The sequence below is a fragment of the Nesoenas mayeri genome (assembly GCF_963082525.1).
Source record: "Nesoenas mayeri genome assembly, chromosome: 1".
Taxonomy (NCBI): domain Eukaryota; kingdom Metazoa; phylum Chordata; class Aves; order Columbiformes; family Columbidae; genus Nesoenas; species Nesoenas mayeri.
The window spans coordinates 96,207,636-96,233,818 of record NC_137541.1 but is presented as its reverse complement, the minus strand read 5'-3'; the positions used below and the strand labels follow the sequence as shown (position 1 = coordinate 96,233,818).

At 38.0% G+C, this 26,183-nt stretch overlaps 1 protein-coding gene across 5 annotated transcripts in view; it reads left to right on the top strand.

The window, feature by feature from the left end:
• The window catches only part of HERC2 (HECT and RLD domain containing E3 ubiquitin protein ligase 2), a 114,542-nt gene that overhangs the window by 1,600 nt on the left and 86,759 nt on the right, over positions 1–26,183 (top strand). For 4 of the 5 annotated variants that reach the window (XR_013923534.1, XM_080362559.1, XM_080362560.1 and 1 more), the window contains 2 exons: positions 10,269–10,383; positions 17,360–17,500. Coding sequence is in view for 4 of the 5 variants with exons in the window: in XM_080362559.1 (XP_080218685.1) it covers positions 10,269–10,383; positions 17,360–17,500 (256 nt within the window). In the remaining variant the exon portion in view is untranslated. The remainder of the gene's footprint in view (positions 1–10,268; positions 10,384–17,359; positions 17,501–26,183) is intronic. The other variant, XM_080362562.1, reaches the window with a different exon arrangement.

The following is a 26,183-nucleotide window of genomic DNA, read 5'->3' as shown; positions in this document are numbered from 1 at the left end:
ATCACACAGAGATGAGGATACTATAACGTTTTCCCAATTCAGGTCTGAAAATGAAGTGGAAAATATAGAGAAGTGGAGTGGTCTGGGTCAGTTACACGTGTTTCAGATGAAATGGTTAACTAGAGTCAGTCCTAGTCTTGTCTGTCGTCTTTCCCCTGGATGTTCCATATAGATACCTTGCTTTAAATAACCTTTCCTGGTTCCTTCTCAGAACTCTGAATTACTTGCTGGGATGGGCCTGCCAGTGTTATTCCTTTCTTACAGATGATGATGATGATTATTATTATTATGATTATTAATAATAATCATAATAAAAATTAAAGATTGCATCCTGAGTGGCTTCACCCAGTATTACATGCTGATAGTCTGCATGATTGAGTTCAGCTCTTCTTGTGGTTATACGGGTTTTTTTTTGCCATTCAAAAGTAGTCTTTTTCCAATATCTTACATCAAACAAACTAAACTGGAATCAGAAGTGTCAGATATAGCCTCAGAGGTTACATTATTTAGTAGATGTTGTATGTAAATATTATTAAATGATAGAGGTATGATTTGAGTAGATTAGTTCTATTTGCATCTTTTATTCTTACCAAAGTAAAATTTTTGATCCAAAGTAAATAAATATAGTAGAAAACAATTTGAAGATAAGCATATTAAGAAAAAACAGAAACATTTTTGTATTTGCTGGAGGCTGGATTCTAGGTTACAAACATGTTGCTTCAATGATTGTAGAATAGAGGAAATTTTTAGCTGAAAAAGTGGCAATCTTTCTTTGTAACAGCTGATGACTATGCATTGCCTATATTTCTTCTGTATTATATGGGTTGAAAAATGCGACTGTTCATGTGATTTGTGAGATTTTTCCTTTTGTTTGTAGTGCCTTTTTTCTACATCCCTTTTTTTCTGTTTACATAAACTTTTGACAGGAAGGTTTCAGTTGCTGTCCAGACTTTAAGGATTATTTTCAGTTGATTGTGTATAAATGCAATGAAATATTTGTCTTTTATGAGACTGTTGTGTAGTTAATGTGTTCTAATAATTCCTTTTAATAGTAAAAATCTTAATTTATAACAAATTTCTATGAGTAAGCTCTCTTATAAATAAGAGTTCTTTATGAGTAATAGCAAGTTAGACTCTAATTGCCAGGGTGCTCCCTTTGTTTTCTTCCAATCATGCTGTAGTCAAAATAATGAGATTAATGAAAGAAGAGAACAGTGATCATTTGTGATCTGTTAGACACAAACATCACTTCTCTGGAATCTGAAGGCTAGCCAGCCCTCCTGGGTATAATATAATTTTCTTATTAGGTTAACTGTTTTTGGTATTGCAGGGGTTCTTGTCACAGAACTCTGTCTGGATATATGTCTTCAGTATTTAAAAAAAATACATGTGTGAATCTTGAATTGCTCCTTTTTAGTGTATTAAATGGCAAATGTCTTTGTCAAGGAGATGGGTTTTGGGCTTTGAAGAATTTTTGTTTTGCATGATTGATTATTTTAGCTACTGGTGGACTAGCATGACCTAGCTGTGTGTGAGATATGTATAAATCCTGTCACTTTAAGTTCTATGTGTACTGAATATGCTGATTGCTTACTCTGTTTTTAATGGCTAACTGTAGAAGGACCTTATTGGTCCTCCAGAGACTGTCAGCAGGAATTGAAAAGATGAGCATAGTCCCTAGGAGAGGGTTGGAAGAAAGACACACTAATTTATATGAATTAATCAGGCTGACTACAAATTGTTGTTTGGAATTGGACCTTGAAACTCTTCACTTTGCATCTACATTTTTAGCTTTTCACTGTACAGCAGTGCAAGAGTGGGTTGGTGAAAGTTCTTGGAGGAAGAAACTGAGTTAGAGTGGGTAATTCTTACCTTAGGAGATGTGCAGAGATTGCTAAATCTTTTTTGTTTGTTTATTTTTTAAATGAAGTTCTTTGCTGCTGGAAAACTTGGGAAGTATAGCCAGAATTGGAAGGGAAAGATTTCATTGAGTGGGCTGGTAGTCTCCAAAGTCTGACTTGCTTTTTTCATTTTTTTTGGTCACTATTGCCAGCGAGTTTGCTCTTTAGACTTGGTGGCTGTGGCAGTTATTGGGGGTGAAGCCAGTGAAATCTCTCTGAAAATCATCAAATTATTTTTTACTTTAGCTCAAGATGACGTTGCATTAATAATGTAATACATGATATGATAATACTATGTGTGTTACTAAGTCTATAATATAGTTGTATTAATATAATAAGAATGACATGTGGATTTTAGCATGGATTGTGTTTAATCACCTGCATGCGTCACTGTCCCATCCGACATCTGGGCCAAATGTAAATGTTCTTATTCAGTTTTGGGATGTTACTGTTAACAGACAAAGCCAGGGTGTTGTAACTTATCGTTACTGTTCTTAGGAGAATATCAAAGACAGAAGTCCTTTTGGAATAGCATTGCACCTCTAGCCTGCAGGATTAACTGAAGTGCTGTGAAATGTTAATGGGAATGTAGCTTGACAATATATTTTTTTCTTATATTAACTTGTCTGAAACTAATCAATATTATTATAGGAAGCCAAAATGTTCTACAAAGACCCAAATGCGCCTCACAACTATTCCATGTCTTTTTACTAACTTTGTAATTAACTGACGTATTAGTATGTGATTTACAGCCGCTATTATAATTTTGAACTGATTAGAAACATTAGTTCTATTAAAAATCTAAATTCCCTGGTGGAGCGAAGTTAAGAGATTCTATGTTGTCTGAAAAAACACAAGCTGTATAGCAGTTGAAAATTGAGGACAACACAATAACAGGTAGCATCAGTAATACAGTATGCAGTATGTTGTCGTATTACATATATCAATATGTGTATAACATCACCATTAATAAAAAAATCTGTGAAGTTGTAAAACAGGTGGGTCGTGTTTAGCATAGTTGCTAGAAAAGTTAATGTTAATTTTCCTTTTCTTTTTTTTATTAGAATTAATAAATTTAAAAACTTGCCTGTTCATGCCTATTACTAGTAGAAACTGTCACACTTGTAGCAAAATCTATATGTAATGAGATATTGTGTTTTAAAAGCCATTTCTGAGGAAGACTTTTTTTTTAAAAAAAAAAGTTTAAAAATATACAAACAGAAGGGAAGATGAAAAATGTTTACTTAAACCTAGGTACTCAGTTTGCTGAATCAAGCTGTGTTTAATATAATTCAAATTAAATACATGTACTGTACTACTAATTTAGAACCTTATGCAGATAACTTCAATTCGTGATGGCTGAATAACGAAAAACTAGAATTGCTGTCAGCTAATGGGATGCATGTGTCTGTTCAAAGGGTGTTTATTAGTCTGCTGATTTTGGATCCTGTGGAGAACTCTTGTGCTTAATAGCAGGGGTTAGAGGTGGAAAACTTTAGGTGACAGTCAAAGTGCAAGAACTGTCTACAAGAGGAATAAGATGGATTTCCATCCATTTTCATGGAGTTGATGGTTGACAGGCTATTCTGTTGTCTTCTTTTGCCATAGAGATGAGTGATCTTTTTAAATGAAACAGCAACCTGTAAGAGTTGCATTGATCTGAAATCTCATGTTCCCTTCAAAGTTAAATTCAGCATTTGGATTTTCATGAAAATCCTACTCTTCTAGCATCTACATCAATGTCTAAACAAATAATGTCTTGCTTATTAAAATCAAGAAGTTAGTGCAAGTTGCTTTCTCTGTTCATTTTGTGTTAATGTTCTTGATTTGGTTTTTTGATCTAAAGAAATGAAGGGCTTATGTGGAAGTCTTTATAGAAAACTGCACATGACGACTTATACATTTTCAAAGTCAGTGAAGTTTGCAATAGGGATTTTTATAAGTATTTTAAAAATGAACTAATGCTGCCCCTCCAAAATGAATTATTTCCATAGGGAAGGGTGAGGACCATATAGAATCATAGAATGGTTTGGGTTGGAAGGGACCTTCAGAGGCCATCTAGTCCAACCCCCTGCAATGAGCAGAGACATCTGCAGCTAGATCAGGTTGCTCATGTCTTCCCCATGTCTCACCTGAATCTTCCCTCTTTTAGTTTAAAACCATTGCCCCTTGTCCTGTTACAACATGCCCTGCTAAAAAGTCTGTCCCCATCTTTCTTATAGGCCCCGTTTAAGTACTGAAAGGCCACAATAAGGTCTCCTTGGAGCCTTCTCTTATCTAGGCTGAGTGATTCATCTAGAAATAATAGCATGGGAATTGTACTTTAAATTATTCTAGTATACTTTTGCAGTATACAATGTTAAATAATACAGTCTGCCTATTAATATCGCATTCCATGATTAACTTGTGAAGGAATCAGCAATGACATACAATTTCCCCATAAGATGTCTAAAACAGATTATGCGGAGTTATAGGTTAGAGAAATTAAATTTAATGTTTATGCAAATATTCTGTCTCAAACAGAACTACTGCTCTGCAAATGGCAAAAGAGAATTTATCTTTGAGGGGATTGCATAGTTTTTCTTTGTATATGTCCATTAACTTAAAAACGTTTTGCAACAAATGGAAGACTGTTAGTGTGTTATTATGGTAACACTTTTAGTTTAATACCAGATCTGTTGAAGTAATGTGGGGCCACTGAACTTTCTGTCTTTGCTATCAGAACTTCAGAGGAGTGTGTTTAGACCTAATGATGTTTCACCGTGCTTTGCGTAGGTGTGATAAGCAGCTGTGGTTTCAGGGCATGCTTTAGCAGGGAAGGAAGGAAGCTGGGACAAAATACTCAAGACAACCATGACAATGAAAAAGGAAACACTAATTGAATGGATTTAAAAAAGCAAAAGCAACAGAGAGGCTTGGGAAAGGACTTACTGTTCTGTGATCTTCTTCACATTAGTGGGCTGGAAACGTTTTGATTTTTTTAAAAATCTGTTTCTGAAGAAAGTTGTTTTTTAATGTAGTCTTTAAAATACAGCCGATGGCTAATGCAGAAATAACTGAATGGAAGAACAGATTCTCTCCCCCTCCCCCCTGCTGGCAATTACGAGGTGAAGATTATTTAAGTAGCTTATATTTTAAATCCATATTGACATTTTGTGATTATGAAGTTTCTTTCTTGCATTTCCAGTGCAGTTATATAATCGTGAATACTACCTGAATCAACCCTTGTCCTTTTGTGTAATTTTCTTTTCCTGGCTTCATTTTTCTTGAGCTCAAGTTAGCTTTTATTGAGGCTTCTGTGCCTTCTGCAGGAAAGTTTACGAAACCTCCTCAAGAATATGATCTGGCGTACCATATGGTGTAAGCTTTGTCTGACTTAAACAGTTGACTTTGGAACAAAATCACAACTGCTGATTATTCATAAAATAACTTACTAAAAGCAAAATCCTAGTGGTGCTTTGAGAAGTTCCAGAAGCTTATTCAGTTGCGGTTGCAAGATTTAATTTTCTTGAAATGTAAGGAAATGTTAATACCAATGGACAGGAGTTTCCCTGCCAGCCCTATTGGAGGATGGTAGCAGCATATGCCAGTGACCAAACTATATATTCCTTTGACTTTATACTGTCCAGTATAACATTTAATTAAGTACAGTTTAACTGCAGAGATAAGATTAACAAAAGATTAGTGTAGGGGCTGTCCAGTTTACAGTAGAGTAGAAGTTCACTTTGAAGTCTGCTTTAGGCCCTTGCTTTTTTGGCATGGGATGAGTGAGCAGGGCTGAGACTGAGGTCTATGTGGAAAGTATTAATTTGGTGAGATACGTGCCTTACAAGTGCAGAGATCAAGATGTTGTCTGAGGATGAGAATGTGTGACAAAAGGTGGAAGTGGCTTGAAGTTTGTGAAGGTGAGGTGCATTGGAGATGAGGATATGTGGCTGTGATCTTACCAGAGAGGAGGTAAGGAGATGCCATGGGAATCCCTTTAAACATTCACAAATGAAGTTACAAAATCATTAGAAAGGAAGACATCTACATAAGCAATCTAAGTTAGACTTAAATCACAGGTGAATACTTTTGTACTTGGAACTGCAGGATGTCAGAAACTATGAAGATGCCAAATGTATTTTTCTTCTCTTGCCCTGCACTATTGATTGCATTGTGAATTTTCTTTAAAGAGTCGGGTGGAAGAAGATCCATATTTTTGAAGAAGAGTCGTGCTTTTTTAAAACAGAAACTGAAGAGAGGTGTTTTCCAGATTTTTCTGAACAAAGTTCTAGTTCTTCTGTTTCACCACTCGGGTGTGTCGATAGACTCCTTGTGAATGACTGAATGTGAAAAGTGTCTACGGGAACAAAAGAAGAAAGTAATATGTGCTGGTTAAGATAATCTTAAAACACTGTAGAAATAAAGAAAAACAGGATTGTGTAGTCAATGCAGACTTTTCTGCTATACAGTGGACGTAGTGTTACCTTCAGCTGCTAGTTTCACAGAATCACAAATGTATGAGGCTGGAAGACACTTCTGGAGTTTGGTTATCTGGTCCAACCTCCCTGCTCAAGCAGGGACCCTTAGAGCCAGTTCCTGAGATCCATGTCCAAATGGCTTTTGAAGATTTCCAAGATGGAGACTCCACAGCCTCCCTGGGCAACCTGTGCCAATGCTGGGTTGCTCTCACAGTAGAAAAAGTGTTTCATGATGGTTGGAGGGACCCTCCTGTATTTCAGTTTGTGTCCATTGCCTCTGATCCTGCCACTGAGCACCACTGAGCAAAGCTTGGCTCAGTCTTCTTTACACCTTTCTCTTCAGATGTTTATATACGTTGATGATTTTCTCCCTAAGCCTTACCTCCTTGAGGTTGAACAGTCCCAGCTCTCTCAGCCTTTCCTCATAGGAGAGGTGTTCCAGTCCCTTAATCATCTTCATGGCCCTTCGTTGGACTCTCTCCAGTATGTCCATGTCTCTTGTACAGGGGAACCTGGAACTGGACCCAGTATTCCAGATGTGGCTTCACCTGTGCTGATTAGAGGGGAAAGATCACCTACCTCGACCTGCTGGCCACAGTCCTCCTAATACAGCCCAAGACACCCATTAATCTTTTTTGTGGCGAGGGCACATTGGTGGCTCATGTTCAACTTGGTGTATACCAGGATCCCCAGGTTCTTTTTTGCAAAGCTGCTTTCTAGCTGGGTGACCCACAGCATGTACTGGTGCCTGGGATTGTTCCTCCCGAGGTGTGGGACTTCACACTTCTCCTCGGTGAACTTCACGAGGCTCCTGTCAGCCCGTTTCTCCAGCCTGTCAAGGCCCCTCTGAATGGCAACACTATTTTCTAGTGTACCAGCTACTCCTCCTTGTTTCTGCTGGTTAAGTGAAATATTTATCTGAAAGGGAATTGTGAATCTTCTGTTATGGTTTTAGAATTTTGGGATTATGAAAATAAAATTGCTTGAATAATTTATAATTTTAAAACTCAGACTTTTATTTCACTTTTGGCTGTTGCAGTAGCAATTCACACTCTTTAATATGCTGTTGAATGTTCAATAGATAATTTGTGAACTTGTTACAGTTGAAATTGAGTTGCCCTCAGTTATGACAGATGAATTGGTAGTAAATACTGTTTCTTAATTATCCCTTCAGCTGCTTGCTTTGATTATTGCTACAAAAAACCTCCAGTGTTCCTTTACTTTCAAACATGTCATTTTTTCCCCCCCTCAATCAACACTTATACCACTGGCAAAATGTTAACTACAACCTGAATAAAACCAAAATTGTTTATCCGAAGGCTGCTTAGGGCGTATGTTTCCACGTGAGATACTTGGAGTGGGGGAACTCTCTCTGACCTGTAATCTTGGTGGTTGCTCTATCTTTATGCAACATACCAAGAAAATGACTGATAAGAATTGGAACGCCAAACCCAACGCAGAAGAAATTTTGTTTACTTTTTTAGTTGCTTTGAAGACTTGAGTGAACTTTGTGCCATATGAAGGTATTAAAGGTTAAAATGGAGAAAACAATTCTTGACTCTGCAGCAATGCTTACAAAAATAGTAAGTTTTCTGAAATAAAACAATACCGTGTTCTGAAGAACTTTGAATTCAAAGCCTATAGGCCTTTAGGGTTGTGAGAATGATTTTACATACCAAGGTGACCTGAGAATGTAAAATGAAATGTATGAAAAGACGATTTGTCAGACAAAATTCTTGACTTTGTGAAAACCATAATTTATTATGCAATCTATGTGGAGGGTGGTCGCACTATTTTTCAAGCTTGTATTTTGGCCTAGGCTAGCATTCAGCAGGTGAATGTTTACAACAAAAAGCAAACAACGACGAAAACCCCCAACCCAACAAACTTCCGTGACAAAAAAAGCCAAAAAATAGTGAAACAATTGTGTTTAGTTATTTTTGCAAGAAAAAAAAATAGTGAAAAATCTATTTCTTAAGTGCCCCGCTAAAGTATGTGACCACATCTAATGGAGAAAGTGAATGCCATTTATTTTTGAAATATTTATAGACTGAGAACAGTGTAAGAAATTCAGTCAGTAGTGATTTTTTTTTTTTCCATTGTTGAAATACTACTTTATTTCAGACTATTCCGATTTTTTAAAAATTAAGTCAAATGTAAAGCTTTTAGCAGAATGTGGAATCTTTGCAAAAGCTTTACGTGCTGTGTACTCTGAAGAACAGGGACCTTACCTTTCAGTACAGCATGGTCACAGTGTAATTCTAGTGCTGTGCAACTGATAAATGACAGATAAGTTGAATAATGTCTAGCTCATGCTGTGTGATTCTTTTCCTTCTCATTCTCCTGAGGTCAAGAAATAGCGAGTGACAAATATGTACAGTGTGTCAGCTCATACTTTATGCTGAAAGAAAAAGGATTGAAGTAGTCGATGTGCGTTGGATTGAATTTCTGAAGTATGTAACGTGAAGTCAGAAACTTACATGGTAATTCAGTGTGTTACAGTGGTGTCAAAACATGCAGCTTGTCTTTAGTTCTTCATCTTAACTGAGGTTAGCTAGATCAGCAAATGACTTCCCTGCTGGTGGTTGTGAGTCTTAAAATCTGTAATTTTTAATAATTAAAATATCTTTATCAAATAGTTCGAAATAACGTGTAAGTGGACTTTTGTGTATAACGGTAGATATTTTATAGCAGTTGTGTAAGTGACATCTTTGTGGTACTCAAAACACTTTGGATTTGAATAGGAGTTACATAACACAAAGATGCTTCTAAATAAGCCTTCAGCAGTTGTTTGTGGTTGGTTTTTTTATTTTTTATTTTTTTTTTTTTAATTTTTTCAATGTCTCCACTGCACTGCTTCGATATACTAAAGGTATTCTGTTTTTCAGGTTCATGTCCTCCCCTCCTCCCTTATGCTGTACGGTTGAAAATTATAGCTTGATTATTATGGAATTTGCTTGGGATGTTGACACCTGCTTTGCAGCATTTTACAAAGCAGAGAACAACGGCAGTATAAGACAAGCCATGGTTGTTAAATTTCTTCAAGGGAGGTCCAAATTGATAAATCATTAGGCAACTCGTGTTACAGCCGGTGCTTTCATGAGCACTTCCAGCTAGCACAGATCTGCCAATTTGTTCCAACGGGAGCATTTGTCCTGTTGCACACATAGCATGTTGGGAAATGACCTGACCTGAGACTGAGGCGACCCCTCACTCTTCCCCCAGGCACAGCTGGTTTTAGTCTTGATCGGCTCCATAATCTCGTTCACCAGATGATCACACATGTGCGTTAGTCTGTGTGTGAGAGGAGGCGTTGTAACAGCTGGAAGGAAGAGGGGAGGCTGGCAGAGATGCTTTGCACAACAGGACCAGTTTAAACTAGTTAAATAAGTGTATGAATCTGTGCCTTGATGTCGTGTGTTCCGGTTGAGTGCTCAGCTCTTCAGTTGCTGTTTTGGAGAGGGGACTGTGGTGACTTCCTTCATGCTTTCTTATTCTGTGACTTCATGCAACTTGACTTTATTTAGATATCTTTCTAAAGGCAAAAAGGCGAACACCCCCACCCGTGTCCCCCCAGATTATTGTTTGATGTCATCTTGAATGTGTGGATAGTTCTGAGGTGACCCAAGACATGCTTTTGATGAGAATTTTTCACTGAAAGAAAGTGCATCTTGCTATATTTGAACCTATTTAAAAGGTACCATTTTGAGCTTTTAAGAGATTCAGATCCTGAAGATCATTTAAATCCCTTTGACACACGCAGTCACACTCTGAATATACCAGTAAGTGATACGTGTGTTTTCTGGGGCAAAATATAAAATCTGATGTATTTTAAATGTTAGTTTGAGTTGGCTTGAGAGAAAACTGTTGTGTGTAACTATATATAATGTATTGATTTTAACAGCTTGCTTTTACACGAGATGGACTGTGTGGCTTGTGGAATGAAATGGTGAAAGATGGGGAGATTGTATATCCTGGAACAGAGTTAACACAAAGTGGTGAACTACCTCCAAGAAAAGGTATGGATATTTAACTTACTGTTATTTTTTATTAAACTGATTCTTTTTTTTTTTTTTAATCTTGCTGATTAAAATGGAATTGATTTTTCATACTGTCATAAAACTTGGTTTATTGCCACCTGTCTATACAATTTGCAGGTGTTCATGCTTTGAATTAAGTACAATTGAAACTGATTTCTCAAAAGTGTACAGAAAGATAGTCTTCAGCCTTCAAATAAAGGCTTAAATCTGTTCCAATCTTAAGCTTCCAAATGAAGGCTTAAATCTGTTCTAGCCTTTTGAAATTAAACTTCATAACTAGGCATGTTGTTACGAGAGAGGCTTGCCAGTGTCCTTTTGTTTGGTATGCTTAGTCTGTTTACAGTTGAAGCCTTTGTTTAAAGGAAGTGGACTGAGGAATGGGGTAGAGCTAATACTGCTATTTCTAATTTTGTTTACAATCTTAACAAAGTGACTAAAAGGTCAGCTGAAAAACTGTCCACAATTTGAGAATGTAGTACTTTTTTTTTGGTCTTCTAGTGTACTTGAGAGTAGTCCATACACCACTAATCCTTCAAATAGCAGCATAATGCATCTATTTACAGAGATTATTTTGATGGTGGATGTGGATTTCGTGAGTTTTGTTTTGTGATGCATTTTGTCAAAATAGGGTGATTCTGCACTTGCCCTTTTTTCTTCTGCTGATTGTGGTGCTCTTTTGACTCCTCGTTGAACAGACTAACTTGGTCAAAGAAGGAAAAGGTTTATGTTTCCTAATCTGTCTGAAATGGGCTCACCAAATGGTCAGATAGGTTTTGCCAGTAATTCATGTGACCCCCAAATAAATGAGACTCTGTCTAGGAGAAAGGCAGAAATACTGCCTTTGGTAGCAGTGAACTATTATTTTAGCTTCTGTTGCTTACTGTACTGTACTGTTGGATAGGTATTATATAGCACAGATTGCATCTGTTCCTTTTCACAAGTGGAGTGTGTAGCTTCATCTACATAGGTACTGCTAAAACACCTGTTTCTTGAAAGGCTACAGTAATTTAGAAGTTTGAATATAGCTTTTTCAGGCTCTTAACTTTTGGAATTAAGGTACAAATTATCTTTCAGTGAAGTTAGCCTTCATAAATGGTATTGTACTGGCCTGCAGGAGTGGTAAAATACAAACATCTTGCTTACTAAACTTGAGCTTTGAGAAGAAAAGGCTAACCAAAGCTATTTTTGGTCAGTGTTCATCACATTGTATATTTGATTCCATTAGGCAGTAGCGAGTCTTGGAACCAGAAGAATTGGTGGTGAGTTTGTACCTCTGAACTCACAGCTCAAATTGAGTTCCATTAAATTAAAATATAGAGTATTTCAGTCTGTTGACCGTTACTTTTTTTTGCATAAGTGATCTAGAAGTGTAGTTTAAGAGGCAAGGTAAAGGTACATACTAGTAATGAGATTTATATTAAGGCTTATATTAAAAGCAATATATTTTAGTCTCAGTATTGAGATTCTGCTGCTATATTGACTAATTTGGAGGTAAAGAAGAGACATTGCTGTAAGTAGAACTTCTTATTTAGCCTGTTTTGAGCACTTTTGCTTTATGCTCATCCATTGCACCTGCTTTTTCTTCACTAGTGCTGTAGCTCTGGTGCTGACTGGGCTGCTCAGAAGAGGCATTTCATTTTTTCAGGGGATATCAGTGGTGACAAGAGACTGGAAGAATACACTATTGATAGCAAAAAGCATTCATTTTCTCTCTAGGAAGAATATGCAAATAGTGTATTTTTTTCCACTGTTAGTGAGAACATTTGGTTAAGAATAACCTCTTTGTTTTTTCTCCTTGGCACTTTCAGAAGAACGCGTTTGATAAATGTGTTCAGCAGAGTGTATTTACATGTTCCCAAGTGTCGTCTGAGGACACAGCTGTGACAGTAGTGATGTTCAAATACAGGTGCACTTGCCACATGGTGTGCACTTAAAAGATAATCAGGCTGCCCTCAGGAAATTTGGATCAGATTAATATCTTGTATAGAAACATAGAATGTCCTGAGTTGGAAGTGACCCACAAAGATCACCGAGTCCAACTCCTGTCCCTGCACAGGACAACCCCACAGTTCACACCATGTGTCTGAGGGTGTTGTCCAGTCTCTTCTTGAATACTGTCAGGCTTGGGGCCGTGACACCTCCCTGGGGAGCCTGTCCCAGTGCTCCACCACCCTCCTAAACCTCCCCTGGCACATATTCCAGCTACTAGAAGCTATCTACTGAAAATAACAAAAAGTATTAAATAATGTTTTTCTTAATAAATTTTTAAGATACAAAATAATTACTGTAATTTTTAAGACATATGAGCCAACTATGCAGGTCTCTTGTTTTTTTTGTGGGTTTTAAGTTCCGGGGCAAGCATATAAAATCATCAATTTGATGCTTCTGTCCTGCCTTTGATAAACACCATGGGTTTCCTCTTCTCTTCCTCCTTTTCTGAAAGTTGGACCTTCGTCAGCCTAGCACCATTGAATCCACAAGCTTCACTCAGTGGTGCACCTGCACATAGATAATAAAGTACAAATGCCACAAGATTACAGAGAGGTGGGCAGAAACCAAATCTTTATGATAAGAGTAACAGTATGTGGGAATTGTTTATGGGTGCTACTGTTCAGACCGCATATGTATCAAACTGTAGTAGTGAACAGGTGTATAGACTGGCTCCTGCTTTGAGCCTCCTTTCTTGTGTACAAAAGAACTTGTTAGAAGTGTAAGTGCCTCTTTCCTCTTTTTCTGCTTCCCCCAACCCGGCTATATTGGCTGTACCCAGGGGCTCAGGTGTTCAGTACTCAGCTGTGGATTATCGTACTCTCTTTGCAGGACAGAGGGAAGTTTGTAGTCACCCTGTTGGACGGTTTGACTTCATAAGCTTAAAATGCTTTATTGCATATTCAACAGATAATTTAAAGAATACATTTTAAAAAATAGCATACCGGGGAGAAAAGATGCTTTATTTCTGATTAGGGTTAGGAAATGAGAATCTTCTATCTTCTGGACTGCTACACCTGCAAAGCTGTGTAAACATGGTTTGTAAATGGTTAGGTATGTATTTTTCCTGCATGAGAAGCCATGGTGGAATAATTTGACATAATTTGACATGGTAGCACCAAATAACTACCAGTTGTTTTTATAGATATATAACGAAAAGCTCTTTGACAGAGAGCAAATTATTATTTTGTATTGCAGCTGGAATATTTTCTGGATCTGGGATTACCACATACTGTTTTCAAGTGGTTGTAAAATACAGCCCTTGCCTAAAGCACAGCACGTAACTTTTTGTCTTGTGCATGTTAACATCTGTTGGGAAACTGTTGCAGGCTTTTTCTCTCTGCTGAGGGATTCCTAACTATATCAGTTCATTGGCGTTTAAGAGCAGTAGAAGATCATACTGTAACAGGTGCCGGAGGCTACTATGCAGTGTCAGTTATTTTCTTAATTGAATATGAAATGTAAGTTCTGCCTTCAGCTGCTTCCTTTTTATCCTCTGTTTATACTGGATTAGGCTATTGCTGTGCGAAATGGAGCTAACTTCTAATTGAAGATGGTTACTTCAGTTGCTCAGTTTTGACTGGCTATAAGCATACCTACCTCAGTGTGGAGGATTAAGGCTGTAAAACAAAAAGTAGTTAAGAGAAATTTCTTTCAGAGAAATGGTACGCGGTTGTTTTCCCCTACTACAGTATTCACACTCAAGTCTGAGAAAGATCAAGTTAAAACAGGTTGTCACGCTGCACCATGTTTTTGCATGCATTGTTTTGAAAACTGACCTTTTAGTTGTTTTTTTGACCTGTTCTGGCTTCACTCAAGATTTCTTCCTCCATGCTCTGCTTTCTGTCAGGTCTTTGGGATTCCCTTTTTAAACATAACTGAGCTTCTACAATAATGATGTCTGGGTTGCTGCTTCAGCCTAGACTGATATCAGCTTTGTCACTTATGGTGCAAGTATTTTTTTGCAAGTATAGTGAAAAGTGAGAAGCCATAGTGGAATAATTTGACATGGGCTTTTAGTATGTGTTTTTTTGTTGGTTTTTTTTTTTTTTTAGCTCAGCTACTTCCCACTTTTCTCATTGCTTCCCTTTTCTGTTCACACAGGCAATGGAAAAAAAATCCTTCTTGTACATTTTTGTGTTAGGGTTGTTTTTGTACAATATGAAACTTAAGTTCCTGACTGGATTGGGACCTTCTCTTTTTGCAGTGAGGAGCTGGCCGAAATGTCTCAGTCTGTAGCCTTTGTTGTCATCCTTTGCCAGGGTTCTGTGAAAAAGCATTAAGTTCTCTTAGAGCTGCCCGTGAAACGTAGTGTCTTGGTACAGCACCTTTCTACCCACGAACTAAAATCCCAGACCCTGTGAAGTGTGTCTCTAGATGTGTGGGTGAGTGGAGAAACAGTGAGGTTATGGTGTTACTATGGTAATATTCTAAACTACTGGGGCTTAACAGGGTCTTCAGTCACTGCTTTAACTTTATAATGGACTCTTTGCCTTTAATATTGTTTGCTTGTGCCTCAGAATGAAACAGCTGAATTCAGTCACGTTTTGGACGTGTTATCATGCTGGTGGCTGCTGGACTATTGGCTGTTCCTTTGTGTTTGAGAGAAACAGTTATACTCACTATGATTTCCATTTAAAAGTGGGGTATCCAAACTGTTTTTTCTCGTTCTCAAGTGACCTTTGCTATAACTTCCTTAGCCCACAGTCTCAGCTGTAGCATGCGTGCTGTAGTTATGTCTCCATTTTTCCGGTTCTTCAGTCTTCATCTGCCACCTCCTGAGCAGTAGTGTGTGTTATAAGCTGGCTTTAATTTAAAACTTCTATAATTAGGGCACCTTAAATAGTTTATTTTGGGAGGTGTTATTGTCTACAGCATAACAGATTTTTAACAGAGGTAGTCACAGATCCACTAACCCCTAAATTAGGCATTCACTTTTTTTCAGATGAGATGGAAAAAATAGTTGAACGTTTTTGCACATTGTGATAGGTGTATTTTGTATGGTCTGAAGTAATGAGAGCTTTTGCTCTCTAAGTGCAAAACAAAGATCAGTGGGCTGAGGCCAATTGTATGAGGTTTAACAAGGCCAAATGCTGGGTCCTGCACTTGGGTCACAACAACCCCAGGCAGTGCTACATGCTCGGAGAAGAGTGGCTGGAAAACTGTGTGGCGGAAAAGGACCTGGAGGTGTTGGTCAGCATTCAGCTGAACATGAGCCAGCAGGGTGCCCAGGTGGCCAAAAAGGCCAACAGCATCCTGGCTTGTATCAGCAGTAATGTGGCCAGCAGGACTAGAGAAGTGATCATCCCCCTCTACTCAGCACTGGTGAGGTTGCACCTTGAATCACTACAAGAAAGACATTGAGGTGCTGGAGTGAGTTCAGGGAAGGGCAGTGAAGCTGGTGAGGGGTCTGGAGCACAAGTCTGATAAGGAGCAGCTGAGGGACCTGGGGCTGTTCAGCCTGGAGAAAAGGAAGCTGAGGGGAGACCTTATCACTCTCTGCAATTACCTGGAAAGAGGTTGAGCATGGAGGGGGTTGGTCTCTTCTCCCAAGTGACAAGCAAAAGGACAAGATGAAATGGCCTCAAGTTGTGCCAGGGGAGGTTTAGATTGGATATTAGGAAAAATTTCTTCACAAGAAAGGACTGTCAGGCATTGGAATAGGCTGCCCAGGGAAGTGGTGGAGTCACCATCCCTGGAGATGTTTAAAAGGCATATAGATGAGGTTCTTAGGGACATGGTTCAGAGGTGGATTTGGTAGTTCTAGGTTAATGGTTGGACTTGATGTTCTTGAAGGTCTTTTCCAACCTAAACCATTCTGTTCTACTCTAGGTGGGGTTGTGGTGAGTCTGTGATAGACTGCAATCAGATGTGCCCTGTCTGGCTAAAGCTCTAAACCTCTTCCTTTTTATTGTCTTCTGAAATGTGCTGGTAAAAATGTATATAAATTTGGTGTGTAGGGGGAGAGACAGGAAAGAAGACAAAATTCTTACGCTTCTCTTGCTTGTTGTGGCTGGGCCATTTGGTGGTAGAGTCTCTGTGGACTAAGTTGGCAGGCAGGAATAGAGGAACAGTCATTTTAAAGAGCCTCATGAACATGGCTGGAACTAAACTCTTCATGAGCAAGTTACAAATGCTGGACTTGAGAAATTTTTGGGGATATTTTTAGACAAGGTCAGGGTGAAGAAAACAGTTGCCAATGTAGCCCTTAATTGCAAGGCAATCTTGTACATTGAACTGGCTGGAGTTATGAATGTGGAAATCCATATCCCCAATGTGAATAAGGAGAGATTTCCAGCTGTCTGGTTCTACCGTGTTTAGAAAATTGGGACTTTCATGCAGACTTTGATTACAGAGATAAGTGACTAATTTCTGTGTTCTATATGAAAGTAATCTCAAAAGGATTGCAAATGCTGTTTTGTTGCTTGGGCAGAAAGTGGTGGTATTATTTTCATTACTTGCTGATAATTACTAAGATGCTAGATACATTACAGATATTGAAGTACTGCTGCATAAAATTAGCATAAATGCCAATATATAGCTCTCTTTGATTTTGAAATTAAGGCAATTGCTATCTTTTTTTCTGTGTTGGAAATGGAACATGAAAACAAGTAAATACTGCAGAAATGCTGATAGTTGGGAGCAAAATCTGACTTAAAGTCCATTCTTTGTGAACCTTTGCAAGTCTTACATGACAGTATTGATGTTAAATGTTCATCCTCCCTAGGAGGTTACACCAGTGATTTCTGGATTCTAAGGTCACTGTCTTATGGAATGTAACATGAGACCTAATATCTGTGTGTTAACATGCTACACTACTTCCCCCACCCTGTGATCTTCATGATAGACAATATTACTGCAAACTTGTGGGCTAAGCATTTCACCTTTACAGGTCTAATCTGTTAATAGAACTGAATTCAAAGAGGAAGAAGCCTAACTGGTCTTTTTTTACCCCCCCTTTTTTCAGTAGATGATAGCACTGAATGCCAAACTGCATCGAAGAAAGAAGAGCAAAACGACAAAGAAAAGAAGGATGAAGAAGAGACTCCACCACCCACTTACAGGGCCAAATCGATTGTTGAGAGTTGGGTGTGGGGCAAACAACCAGGTATTACAGTTGTTTTGGTCATTCTCAGTGAAGCATTCTGTATTCTATATTGATCTCTACTTTTGTAGCATCAGGAAGGAATTGGATCAAATGTACTTGCTGACAGATGCATCTGTTAGGTTAGTGGAATAAGTTGGATAAGTGGTTAGCTGTGATTCAAGTTATACATTTACTATAATTACTTTCAGATTTAATTAGACTTGTGACTTGAAAAGCCAATTTGCACCTTTCATGCTGCTTGAAGGGATGGTAAACTGACTTGGAACAAATGTAGTTATTACAGTGAAATGCCTTCAGAATATTTCTTTCCAGTTGCACACGCTAAAAATAAATTGCTTGGTTTCTGAAGCCTGAATTTTCTACAGGCAATAAAGGTTTAGTAGGTGATTTTTCTTTTTGATTTCATGGTCTAGTGGATAAGTTTGAGTGAATCATGGGAAGAAGGTTAGTTCGATTAACTGTCTGTCCTGACCTTGGCTGACAGTAATCTCACCTATGACGGCAGTGGAAAAATGGTTTGTGTGTTTACATCTTCATGTGTGGCTCTATAAAATACTCATTTTGATATCGAAGCCAGTTGAAGTTCATGGCTGTTATTGTTGCAGAGCAGCAGTTCATTGTCTAAAATTGTCCATGTCCAAAAATAGCAGATCAGAAGAAGCGTCACTTCAGTGGCTTGTTTTACGGTTCTGGTCGGTGCATGATACTGCCTGATTCACATTTTGGCATGTACGAACTTCGGAGATATCTGTTGTGCCTCTTTTGCTTTCCCCTCACCCAGAAGCACGTGTAGATCCATGGGAAAAGTATTGTCTCTTGAGCACTGGAATCTCCATCTGTGTGGCCCTGTGTGCTAGGAAAGCTTTTTGGTTTTGTTGGGCACAGGTCAGCTGCCAGTTTTCTGTACTCTGCTCTGTGCCAGCCAGCTTGCCCCCTTTGCGTAAGGACAGCAGGACAGATGGACTTGCTGTCACTCTAGTAGCGGGACAGAATTTTGCAGTGTAGGAGGAATGAAAAGAATTGCCACTACAGTGGAAAGGGGAGCAAGAATTGCATGTGTTGAAGAAATGTCAAGATGAAGGTCATATTAATTTTATTTTATATTTTTATTTAGTGTTTGTTGCTGAAGAGTAAAATAAAACTGTTTTATAAAATGCTAATCTAAATGCCAAATATCTTACCGAATTTCTTCCACCTGACCAAGGTGTTTGGGAGAAGACTTGACCTTTAAGTTCACCCTCCAATTATTTATTACAAATTGAAAAAACAATTTAGAAATAAAGGGATATGTGTGTGTTTGGAGTTTTCAAAAATAAGTAACTTACTCTCTTATATTTACTTCTAGTGCTTATAGATAGTATGGCACACATATGAATACTTATTCTAGAAGTCACTTATGAATAATTTATTTAATAAATTTGTATTCCTTGGACTCTGTTACCATTTGTGCTTGAAGCTTGCATCACCTAGCTGTGACATACAAATCCTTAAACAATACTGCAAACACAATTGCAGTTTATTTATAGAAGTGTTAGCAGGTGGATTTTGTTCATGACTGTAGGTGACTTAGTTTTGTATTTGTCAGAAATATAGCTAACAGCTGCCTTTTGGGTCATCCTAGTTTTTTGTCTTGGTAATTAATTTTGAAAAAAATACAGAGAATCACTTCAATTTTGATGCTCTGTGTAAGTGTTTTATAAAATGAGGAAAACTGTTTTAAGCTTTTCTTCTGTCATCCTCCATAAAAATAAAATGAACCTTAGAACATTTGCCTGTCAAAAGCATGAAGGAACTTTTCAAAAGGAGAATTGTTTCTTACGTATATTGTTCCTGATCAAGTAAGAATTAAAGACTTACTCTGTTTTCATTTATGTTTTGTATGCCTTTACAAGTAAGGTATTAATTCGGAGATGTGACCTTGGAGTTATTTTACAAAAAGAACTGAAGAGGAATTTCAAGTGTGTTTCAGGCCAACACTGTGAACTATTTCTACTGAATTTAGTGATTTACAGCCTTACATTATGAAAATAGTATCTAGACATTAGACAGTGTGTATCTATGTTTCAGAAGTACTGTAATACAATCTTATTTTACCAAGAAGTGTGGAGGGTTGAACTTCAACAGGCTAATCCAGGTCAGTGGGTCTTGTGACATCCCTCCCCCGTGAGGGCTGAGAAATTTTGAGAGCATACAAAAATCCCTGCTCATAAAATGTGTTGAGAAGCAGTACTTTTTGACACTGCCCTCCCCCCTCACCATTTTGTTATCCTGGCACAAGTTCAGAGAAGCAAAATGCTTTTCCTAGTTCTAATTTATGCTGAGATCACTGCTCTGCCAGAACAGAGCAAAGAGGTCATAGCTTTTTTTGGGAATGGGCTTATTATGCCAGGTACTGTAAAAATGTGTAAGATAGTAATAAATACATGGATAAGTCATTATTTGACTTCAAGGTGATTTTCCTTCTCTCTTGCACCACAATGTTCATCAATTTCTTACTCAGCTATTAACTGATGTCAGGCCTCATTTTTGACATGAGTATGTCTTTAAAACATCTTCCCCCTATCTTATTCCTACCAGGTTGTGTGTTCTTTTACCAGGTCTTCTGGTTCTTCCTAGAAATCTTGTTTTACTACTTTCAGAAGTTTCCTGAAAATTTTTGGTTTTTAGTATCTTACATGATTGGGAGAGAAGTCCAAGTGTTCGACTGTGGATATGGAAGGAAAGAGGAAACCCTTTGAAGTAGTTGATCAAACCTTACAGAAAATAGATCAGTATATAATTTTCTTTGGCTTCTTTTCCTTAGTCATGATATACTTGAGGTTGTTTATATTGAGTCAAACCAAAGGACAGTCTCGTCCAATGTCCTGACTGCAGCAGCATAAATAACAGTAGCTAAGTGAATAATTAGGTCCAGTGTTTATGACATACTATCTGTAGCCTATAGACTTTGAGCTAGAGGTGGTGATATGGGGGAATGTGAATGTGTGTTTGGATCTCCCTACCCCCTTTTATTTTTCTGGAGCATATGTGTGCAAGGCATAATGTCTTTAATACTTTTGATGTTGTTGTGTTTTTTTTTTTCCTATTAATTGTCTAGTCCCTTTTGAACATTCTGAACTTTTAGCATCCACAGTTATATGTAGCAAGGAGCTTTGTAATTCAGCTGTTTATCATATGAATGTTATCTCCTCCTAGTCTTTGACTTCATTTTGGCATCTGTTGGTTTCATCTGATGCCATGTTATTCTTCTACTGTGAGAGATACTGAGTGGATGTTCCTTACTTGTCTTCCCGAGCACCAGTGGGGTGGTTTTTATTGTGTTTTAAGAATTCTATCGTAATCACCCCCCAGTTGTTCCCTTCCCTCGCTGAAGACCTTATTTCATGCAACTTATTTGTATACAGGAGCTATTCCAAACACTTAGTTCTTCCTTCTGTGTTTTTTGTTTATTTGATTGTTTTTCTATATTTTTATGCCCAGGATGGTGGCTTGGGAACTGTATGTACTACTTCAGCTGTGAGTACCTCATGGGTTTCATGAAGTGCCATAATGATCTCTGGTTTTCATTCTGTCTGTCTTGATACCCTGTTTATCCAGCTGCTGTTGTACGGTGGAGCAATTTCTTCTTGGAACTACCCTGCTGTAGTGCCAAGATTTCATTCCTGAGTGGAAGGTTATTTGGAGCCCCTTTAACAGGGAAAACTGGAATTTTGTTTCACTTGCTCATAAATGCACACCTACTGTTTTTTTGCTCACTTAATTGCCTGCATATTTTTGCAGTTGGCTGTCATTGTTTCTAATGTAGTACCAACAGACTTAATGACCTAAATGTTTGTCTCCATTTCCACACAATTTATGCATGTATGCAACAGCAGAGGAACTTACACAGGTTTCTGTGGGACTTGCTGTTGTTATTGCTCCTAAGCGTATATCTGCTATTTTTTCATAGTCTCTGATGCATTCCATATGTGTCTCTATCAGCGTTAAGGGTTCCAACCCTTCACATTTAATATATATCACTATTGGGTGTTTAGAAATGTCTTCAGCGCACCATGTCTTTGTAGATATACAATCTGAGAGATTTCAGTATTTTTTACTGTGGTTCAAAAGTGCAGCTTTCACTTAGAGATGAGTCCTGTTCCTTTTTTTTTTTTTTTGGTTGACTTCAGGTAAATTTTATTTCTTGAAAAAATAGAAACAGCTCAACTGATACAGTGACTGTATTTAAAAGGTTAACTTCAAAAACTGTTAAATAGCTTATGTTTCAAACACACTTGGTCTAATTTCATGTGTTTAAGATAGCAAATGTTGTATAACTACAGACAGTTACTTTAAATTCACCTTAACAACTATCTGACTAGAAAATGCTACTTTCTACTTGAAATTTCAGTAGGAATGCTACTGTTCTGTTTCCCTTGTAGGTCAAAATAGTAAGTGAGAAAATAATGCAACTATCCTTAAATGAATAAGCAATCAACAGTTGAAGTGGGAATATTATTTTCTTGTGTAGTTGGATCTGCTTTATATTAGCAGTGAATTAAGCCATTATGCTGGTAAATCAATGTCATGATGTAACACTTCTGGGATTTCTTCATGTATGAGTGAGAACTTGTTTGCAGACAGTGCTGCATTTTGTTTTTCAAATACTGTTATGTAGCTGATTGCACTAAGAAATGCTTTAGAAGCAATACCTGAGGAGGCAGGTTAAAATTACCCATGTGAATTCCTGGAGAAGTTGTTGAGATACATGTCACTACCAACAACAGTCAAATCTTTCTGTGTTTGTCTGGTGAGAGAGGAGACAGGTAGAACTTTCATCTGAGGGCCTGGTTAGGGCTGTTAGTTAGACAATTATATCTAAGTCTGAACTGTGTACAAAAATCATTAAAAGCAGTTGTGGCATTGAAAAAAACCCCCATTTTTAACCTCCTTTATAGTAACATTTTCTAGTTTAATAATACTTCTTGTTCAGTACTTTCAAGTTTACATTCAGAAATGATGATAAAAGAATGATTTAGTCAAGGGATGAAATTTGACCTGCTCTGTTTTACATTCCACTTCTCAGAACTCCTTCATCCCTGTTTTACTTTGACTTTCTTACCACTTGGAACAGATTTTAACTCACATCTTTCTCCCCCTCCTCCCCAACTTGAAAGCTGTTGTCCAGCTCCAAGTATCTGTTGGGTTGCTGTTTATGCTCTTAAGTGGTGTGTTTACGTGTGTGTTTATTTTTCCCCCCCAAACAAGCTCAGTTCTTGCTATTTTCTTCTGTGCATGAGTATTTGAGCATCAGTTTAAATAAGTTTTCCTTACAATATAAAACTTAGAAAATTAAGTACCCAGCCACATAATGAGAGGCATTCTGAATGTGCATGCAACTGCGGATTATTTCTCCTGCTGAATACTAATAAGGTGAGTTCTGCTGATGGACATCTTTTGAATAGGGGAGCAGACAGAAGGAAGCTAAAAGCTAAACTCCTTTTAGGAATTATATTATTTCTTGGTATAAAATAACTTTGGGAACATTTTTAGCTTTATTTCTGAAATAAATTATGTGAATGTGATTGCATTTTTGTCTTTCACTCTAACTTTTGAATCCATTAGCTCTGTGGGGGTGTCTTGCAGGGCCATTAGATGCCTGTAAACTAAGCCAACCGCATCCTCTGTCTGCCCTTTGTCCAGTGGAAATACTACGTAGTGGAAAGGGAAAGAGGAGACAAAACAGGAAAATCTCTAGGAAATTAGAGCACATTAATTCTGCAGCTGACAGGAATGTGTACTCACTATAACAGTAGATTATTGCCAAATTCTGTTTGAAATACGTTTTGCATTTTTAGGTCTGAAATCTCTCCACACCATAACATCTGTATTTACCTTTACTAAAGCTTGTGATGCAACTGAAGTTGTTGAAACTTTTCAGTTTGATATTGGCATTTTTAAGGCCCTTAATTTACTCATTGGAAGCTTATGTTGTGCCCTACAAGAGCTAATGGAATAAGCATAAAGAAATAATTTGCAATCATGGAAGAATTTTGGTTGGAAGAGACCCATAAGATCATAAGGTCCAACCATAACCTAATACTGTCACCAAGCCATATCCTTAAGCACCTCAACTATACATCTTTTAATCACCCCCAGGGATGGTGACTCCACCACTTTCCTGGGCAGCCTGTTCCAATGCCTGATAGCCCTTTCCATGTAGAAATTTTTCCTAATATCCAATCTGAAACTTTCCTTGAGCAACTTGAGGCCATCTCATTTTGTCCTATCACTTGCTACTTGGGAGAAGAGACCAATCCCCTCCATGCTACAACCTCCTTTCAGGTAGTTGCAGACAGTGATAAGGTCTCCCCTCAGTCTCCTTTTCTCCAGGCTGAACAGCCCCAGTTCCCTCAGCCGCTCCTCATCAGACTTGTGCTCCAGCCCCCTCACCAACTTCGTTGCCCTCCTCTCAACTCACTCCAGCATCTCAATGTCTTTATTGTACTGAGAGGCACAAAACTGAACACAGGATTTGAGGTGCGGCCCCACCAACACTGAGTACAAGGTGACAATCACTTCTCTAGTCCTGCTGGCTACACTATTTTTGATACAAGCCAGGATGTTGTTGGCCTTTTTGGCCACCTGGGCACCCTGCTGGCTCATGTTCAGCTGAATACTGACCAACACCCCCAGGTCCTTTTCCTCCAGACAGCTTTCCAGCCACTCTTCCCCGAGCATGTAGCACTGCCTGGGGTTGTTGTGACCCAAGTGCAAGACCTGGCACTTGGCCTTATTAAACCTCATACAATTGGCCTCAGCCCATTGATCCAGCTGGTCCAGATTGCTCTGTGGCCTTCCTACCCTCCAGCAGACCAGCATTCCTGCCAGCTTGGTGTCTACAGACTTACAAAGGATGCACTCAATGCCCTCATCCAGATCATTGATAAAGAAATTAAACAGAACTGTCCCCAATACTGAGCCCTGGGGAACACCAGTCGTGACCGGCCACCAACTGGAGTTGGTTCTGTTCACCACAACTCTTTGGGCCTGGCCCTCTAGCCAGTTCTTTATCCATTGCAGAGTACACCCATCCAGGCCATGAGCTGCCAGCTTCTCCAGGAGAATGCTGCGGGGTACGGTGTCAAAGTACTGAAGTCTACATATACAGCATCTCCTTCACCTGCTAAGCAGGTCACCTTGTCATAGTATGTTAATTTTTTTTTGAGCTGCTAAATCAGGAGCAAACATACCTTGGGACAGGCTTTCTGCCTTGGACTTCTGTCAGGTTAGTGTCCAGGCTATGGCTGAGATGGTTTAAGAAGTAACTGTCTTCAGCTGCTTGTTTTTCCTGCCCTTCAGTTTTGCTGACATACCTAAATAATGTGTCACTTCTTAACCCTGTTCTGTCAAATAATCTGTGTTAAGCATTACTGGTATTTTTCCTTCTAATGCAGAGAGCTTCTGTCAGGATGAACTATTACAAGAAATGAAGATGTTATGTTAGTTGTTGTGGGTGGAGTGTGATGTGGTAAAAATTTTAATATAAGAGGGTAAAACCCTTACCTATTTCTAGTGCAACCAGAAATATATCTGACTGTAGTTGTCAGTTAACAACTATTCTGCTAATGGTAGCATGAGAGTTTAAACTTGTATGGTATGACTTAAACTCTTAATATTGTAGGTATGGATTAGGTAAATAACACATCTCCACCCTTCATAAAATAACTGACAAAGCAAACCATTTTTAGGGGATGGTTAGCATCAAGGGCTGGCATAGTGGCATATGAACAGTTTTGTTTAAAGAGTTCACTGTAACCTTCTCAGATGAAATTTGAATCGTTACTATTAATAAGCTATTCCCTCATTAGTGTATTTAGTTCCTCGGTAATAAACGTTGTTCAGTCCTGAGGGTTTACTGAAATCAATTTCACTGGGTTGATTCCTGGATATATTTAAATCTTTCTAAAGATGAACTGAGTTTTTGTAAAGATAAATTTACTTACAGAATAAGAGAACATTTAAAAAAGTGTATAGATATCTCACTTTAAAATAATGTTACTTTTAATAAAACAAGACAGTCCTTGGTTCAGTTTTGAGATGTCTGAGTTATAGGACTACTGTAACCTGTTCCAGTGTTTACTGCACTTTGCATGTGAGCTTAGTTCTGCATTCTTGAAATATTAAAGAATCATCTATAAAATATTGTAAGAGTGGCATTATTTAATTTTCATAGGAAGCCTTCCTAAAATTGTAGCCATTTGAGATTGTAAAGTGAGAAGGAAGAAGGAGCTTTATTACAATTAAATTCAGTAAATTTAAGTTTATGCTTCATGCAGGTTATTTTTATGTGGTTTGAATCTTGGTGAAGCTAAATAGTATTTTCTACAAGAAAAATGTTTTTGCATGCAGTGTTTAAATATTTGAAAATAGTATATTGTAACTGAACAGTTCTTCATATTACTAGTTTTTGAATATAAAGACTGTGTGATTTTGGGTGCTAATCGCTGAAGAACTGAATTATTTCCAGCCCTTTTTCTTCATAAAAAGCTGAAGACAGAATTCAGTCGATTAATTTTCTAGCTCTCGTGTTGTCTTAATTAGATTTTGTTTTATTTGTTGACAGGAAAGCAAAATAACTTTTAAAATCCCTTACTTCAGAAAGCACTATTGTGAAGTTTTGTTTCATGAAACATTACGTGGC